At 36.3% G+C, this 5,496-nt stretch overlaps 2 protein-coding genes across 2 annotated transcripts; both read left to right on the plus strand.

Annotated features, from left to right (window-relative positions):
- The first annotated feature begins 365 nt into the window (after nucleotides 1-365).
- On the plus strand, nucleotides 366-2,624 carry LOC140816882 (uncharacterized). Its single transcript, XM_073176377.1, has 3 exons — nucleotides 366-506; nucleotides 863-2,421; nucleotides 2,511-2,624. The coding sequence occupies exons 2-3, from the start codon at nucleotides 873-875 to the stop codon at nucleotides 2,594-2,596; spliced, it is 1,635 nt and encodes a 544-aa protein (XP_073032478.1). The 5' UTR covers nucleotides 366-506; nucleotides 863-872; the 3' UTR covers nucleotides 2,597-2,624.
- A 153-nt stretch (nucleotides 2,625-2,777) lies between these two features.
- LOC140816077 (uncharacterized) lies at nucleotides 2,778-3,299 on the plus strand. The gene has a single exon (XM_073175142.1). It carries the CDS (start codon nucleotides 2,778-2,780, stop codon nucleotides 3,297-3,299), a length of 522 nt encoding a protein of 173 aa, XP_073031243.1.
- The last annotated feature ends 2,197 nt before the right edge of the window (nucleotides 3,300-5,496 follow it).

Consider the following 5,496-nt stretch of genomic DNA (forward strand, 5'->3'; position numbering starts at 1 on the left):
AAACCCTACACTAACCATTAATTCTCACGGCACACTCTTTAAAAAATTGAAAACCCTCCCCAAAACCCCACAATTCACACGCCACTTCAGATTTGCACACACCACAACTCCTCAAATTTTACACGGCACACACAAGTGAGAGTTGAAGGAAAAAGCATCAAAAGTTGCAAGGATTTTCAAGCCGTTGTTTCCTCGTCGTCGTTCTCCAATCGTCAACGAAAAATCGTGCGTTTAAAATGTAAAGGCACCAGAGGCGTATGAATAGTGTGGGCTGGGCTGGGCTCAAGCCCAGCAAAGATTATCAAAAAATTTTTTTTATATATATATAGGTAGCTCAATTTTTCCCTAAGCCCATCAATTACACAAATAAAATAAAAAAACAAAGAAAGTAAAAAACGAAAGCTTCAGATGGTTGGAAATTGAAATTCTCGTATCAATTCTCAATCCTTGTACGTCCGCCAAACCCTCGTCTGCCCTTGTTCTCTCTTTTTCCCAATTTTCTCAAGGTATCTCTCTAATTATTTAATTTATCTTTTTAAGCATACTCTTTTTTGATTCTTGCTGGTTTCGAGTTTAGATTATTTAGGATTGATTGGTTTATGTTTTCCCCAAAATTCTTGTAGTGTTTTGTGTTTTTAAATCTGAGTTTGGTATATTCTGAGTTCAAGATTAAAAACTTGAAATAAATTAATTTAATTTTTTTATGGAACCCTATTACCATGAATTATTTGTTTAGTTACCTTTGATGTTTGGTTACTCAAAAGATAGACAAAATTGTTTTTTTTTTATCATCTTTTAATTTAAATGAAGTGTATTTTTTTTAGGTGAAATAAAATGACATTTATAGGTTTTTTATTTATAGGTGAATCAAAATGTCAAAAAGAAGCATTACCGATTATTTCATCCAAAAAAACAATGAGCAGTTGTCAAAAACTTCAAATGATCATCTTCAGTCAAGTTCAAGATCTACATTGAAAACCAAAAAACTCAAACCTGACAATGAAGTTGCTCTCGATCCATTAGAAGGAAATAATTCATATTATGAGCGTGATCCTGGGAAACGAATTAGAATATGGGAATATCCATGTGATAAACAAGATGATGTTCGAAGAGAATATGTTGGTATGGGACCATATCAACCTATATATGAATATCCACTTGTTGATTTTAAGCATCAAAAACGTAGTTTTCAGTCTTCTTGGTTCGTAAAGTTTCCATGGCTCGAGTTTTCTAAAATAAAAGAAAGTGCATATTGTTTCCCGTGTTATCTTTTTGATGTTCCTTCATCATATCAAAAGAAATTTACGGTTGAAGGATTTAAGAATTGGAAAAGAGTGAATTGCAAAACATGTCCACTGAAAAGACATGAAGGAGATTGCAATTCATTACATAGTACTGCTATGCAAAAATGGGAGGGCTTGAAAAATGTATCTCAACATATCGATAGAAGGATGAATAAACAATCTGAGAATATTGTAAAGCAAAACAGATTGCTTATAAGGACATCGATTAGAGCTATAAGATGGCTAGCATTACAAGGGTGTGCATTTAGAGGACATGATGAGTCTGTAGATTCTCATAATCGTGGAAATTTTATTGAACTCGTCAAATTTCAAGGAGAATTGTGCAAAGAAATTGGTGATATTATCTTAGATAAAGCATCTAAAAATGCCAAGTATACATCACCATCAATTCAACAGGAGATTCTAAAAATTATTGCCGATCTTGTGCGAAGTAAAATCCGTGATGAAGTAGGGGATGCTAAATTCTGTATTCTTGTTGATGAAGCAACTGATGAATCTCATAGATCACAAATGGCTATTGTTTTGCGATACGTAGATTGTGATGGATTTGTTAGGGAGAGATTTTTTGAAGTTGTTGGTGTTGATGATACTAATTCTTTGACTTTGAAAACACATATACGTAGTATCTTGACACAACATAAGCTTTTGATTGAAAATATGCGAGGTCAAGGATACGATGGTGCTAGCAACATGCGGGGAGAATGGAATGGATTACAAGCATTATTTCTCAAAGATTGTCCGTTTGCATATTATATTCATTGTTTTGCTCACCGACTGCAACTTACATTAGTTGCAGCAGCTAAAGAGGTATCAGATGTGTGGCTATTTTTTTCCAAATTGAGTTCAATTGTCAATTTTGTGGGTTCTTCTTCAAAGAGACACTCTCAATTGAAATCAATTCGAGAAGATGAAATCATTGATTTGATAGAATCTGGAGAACTTGGAACTGGTACTGGAGTTAATCAAGTTAGTACTTTGCAACGACCTGGATCTACTCGATGGAGTTCACATTACGCTTCAGTTAGTCGAGTTATTGAATTGTTTGGTTCAGTTTGTACACTTCTAGAAGATTTCGTGGGGGGAAAGTCTGTCTTTAGTATACGTGCGGAGGCTAAAGGTTTGCTTAAAGAGATGATGACATTTGATTTTGTATTTATCTTGTTGTTGATGCATAGAGTTTTGGAAACATCTGATATGTTATGTCAGGCTTTGCAGAGAAAAAATCAAGACATTCTGAATGCAATGAGTTTAGTCACGACTACAAAATTGCTTTTCCAGAAAATGCGAGATGATGAATGGGAAGATTTTCTATGGAGTGTGAATAATTTTTGTGATAGTCATGACATTGTAGTGCCTGATTTGACAGCTCGTTATGTTGAAGGTACTAAACGTTCTTGTCAACAGAAAAATCATTTTACAGTGGAAGAATACTATCATTTTCATGTATTCAATGTTGTGATTGACAAACAGCTGATGGAATTGAATACACGATTTACTGAGCAATCAATAGAGCTTCTCACTCTTTGTGAAGCCTTGAATCCCAATGATAGCTTCAAATCATTCTCTGAAAGTGCTATTTATTCTTTAATCGATAAATTTTATCCCAATGATTTTTCCAAAGATGACATGAAACATTTGAAGACTCAATTGGATCATTACAAGCTTGATGTATTTGAAGATCCAAGGTTTAAAGATGTTGATTCTCTTCCTAAATTATGCCGACTACTGGTTGAAACAAAGAAGTCAAGGATTTATTTCATTATTGATAGACTGATTCGTTTAGTCTTGACTCTTCCAGTTTCCACTGCTACAACTGAGAGAGCATTTTCAGGGATGAAACTTCTCAAGACACCACTTCGCAACAAAATGGAGCAAGAATATTTAAACAATGCAATGGTTTTGTATATTGAGAGAGAGATTGCTCGTGATATTGATATAGATTACATGATTGATAGATTTGATCTTTTGAAAAATCGAAGGTTGCGACTAAAGTAGTATTTATTTAAGTTACCTTCGTTTGGCATAAGTTGTATTTTTTTTGTTATGCGTACTCTATCATATGATTAATGACTTTTGGAAAATATTTATCCAGATTTGATGATTATATTGTGAAAATTGTGGTTTGCATTTAATCTTTATGTCATGTGAAAAATATTGTATTGATTTCTAAATTTATTTTTTAAATTTTCTAGCCCCCCATATTTTGAAACTCTGGTTACGCCCCTGAAAGGCACGCAATACATCTCCTTCTCTCGTCTATCACATCGTATTATTGTTTAAATTATATTTGAATGAAAAGCATGAGGTTTTTATGAATATTTTCGAAATATTGCATGTACATGAGGTAAACTTGTGAATTGTTGTTCCAAAAACATGTTTTTATATTGTATAAAGGGGCTGCCATGATTAGGAATGGTTAGGGGATGTTTTTACATGTTTTCAAGGGTCCTAAATCACACCAAACGTTGTATATCTAAAGGAACAAATCTGGAACCGTAGGAAAGGAAAAGCCAGCAGAGGGCCGTGAGTTTGTTGGGCAATTCAAGGTGCAAGTGGTCGGTATTGATGCATGGGGGCAGGTGGCTCGACCAGGTTTTGTGGTTGAAGGGGTCATGGTTAGGTCCTAGGAAGGGTCCTCGCAGGGCCAGGATTAGCGCTAGGTGGCTGGGGAAGAGTCCTTGCGTGAAAGGACTCCTCCCACGCGTGATCAAGAGGGGCCGAGAGATTTCAGAGGGTGGCTCAGTATGGGGCTGGGATAGGTGGTCTAGATGGTGCCTTAGGATGGTTCAGGGATGGTTAGGAAGGGCTGGGCTCAGAGGTACCTTGGTAAGAACCTCCACGAAATATTGCAGCAGCAGCAGCGAGGGGTGCTTGGGGCACAGGTTGTTGTCCTTGATTCAAAAGCTTCGCTGCTTGGGTCAGGGGCTGGGCTAGGTCTGGGCTGGGTCTAGGCATGGTCCAGGGATGGTTAGGGTCAGGTTTTGTCGCTGGTTAAGGGGCTGGAAGAGTCCTAGTTGCACTAGGAATCTATAGGCGTGAGTTCCATGATAGTGCAGAATTGGGTCAAGTTCAGTAGGATTTTTGAATGGGTTAGGGTCATGATTTTGGGCTGGCTTGCACAGTAGGATCCCTAGATGGGTTGGCTAAGTTTTGGCTCACGGTGGCTCGGGCGTGGCTCGAGTAAATTGGGAGATCGCTCGGTGTGTTCGTCGAAGGGTTAAAAAAGAAAATTAAAGAGGGAAAAATGATCCAAGGGTCCACGGGGGTGGCTCATGACTTGGAAGGGTAGAATAAATCTTAAAAATGTTATGTTTAAAATTTGGGATTAAAAAAACGAGTTTTGGATTTATTCGGAATTTAATCGCCGCACGAAACGCTAATTAACGAGTTAATTGAAACGCATAGTTTTAAGCTTTATAAAATTATGAAAAATTGTATTTAAGCTTAAATAATTATTATATGTCTAAGTATTTAATTTGGGAATTTTATATTGAAGTTTGGTTTAATTTGGGATTTAAAACGCAGTAATACGTCTTATGTAAATATTAATTTAAAAGTCCTCGATTTAAGATAAATAAAAATATGAAAAAATTTATGTAAGCTTAAATAATTATTTGGGACATGTTAGAGTCATGAAATCAAGAAAAAAGACAGAAACGTAAAATGTCGACTCCAGGGGTAAAACGGTCTTTTTACACAGAGAAATTAGTAAAGGTCATGGCAGTGCCCTAAATGCTATTTTTATGATATTATGATTATTTTAAATGTTTATGAAATGTTAATGATTAAATTATGATTTTTAAATGTCTATTTGATATTTATGAGTGAGGGAAGACATTTAAAATACATGTTGCATGCTTGGTTTCAAAAATGAAACAAATGTTACGTTATCCATGATTTTTATAAAGTGATGTGAATGAAATACGTTGAAGGAAGTGAAGTGATTGTGACTAGTTCGTTACTAAAGGCGATGTCGTGGGGGTGATGGTCCCAGTGGGAGCCTGACAATCGTGTTTCCATTATTACGAACATGAGGTTATGAGGATATGAGGTTTGAGGTAAGAATGGGAATATCGTGAGGGGAGAAAGCCCCAGAGGGAGCTCATTTATGGGAGAAGGCCCCAGAGGGAGCCCCGACGATCGTATTTCTATTCGATAATGCTTGGCCAGGGCCCAGTTGACCGGTGAGAGT

The sequence above is a fragment of the Primulina eburnea genome, chromosome 16 (assembly GCF_022965805.1).
Source record: "Primulina eburnea isolate SZY01 chromosome 16, ASM2296580v1, whole genome shotgun sequence".
Taxonomy (NCBI): Eukaryota; Viridiplantae; Streptophyta; class Magnoliopsida; order Lamiales; family Gesneriaceae; genus Primulina; species Primulina eburnea.

Coding starts and splice junctions, on each gene's coding strand:
- LOC140816882 (XM_073176377.1), top strand. CDS start 873: ATGTCAAAAAGAAGCATTACCGATTATTTCATCCAAAAAAACAATGAG. Junction 2,422..2,510: donor TATACGTGCGGAGGCTAAAG/GTTTGCTTAAAG, acceptor ATGTTATGTCAG/GCTTTGCAGAGAAAAAATCA.
- LOC140816077 (XM_073175142.1), top strand. CDS start 2,778: ATGGAATTGAATACACGATTTACTGAGCAATCAATAGAGCTTCTCACT.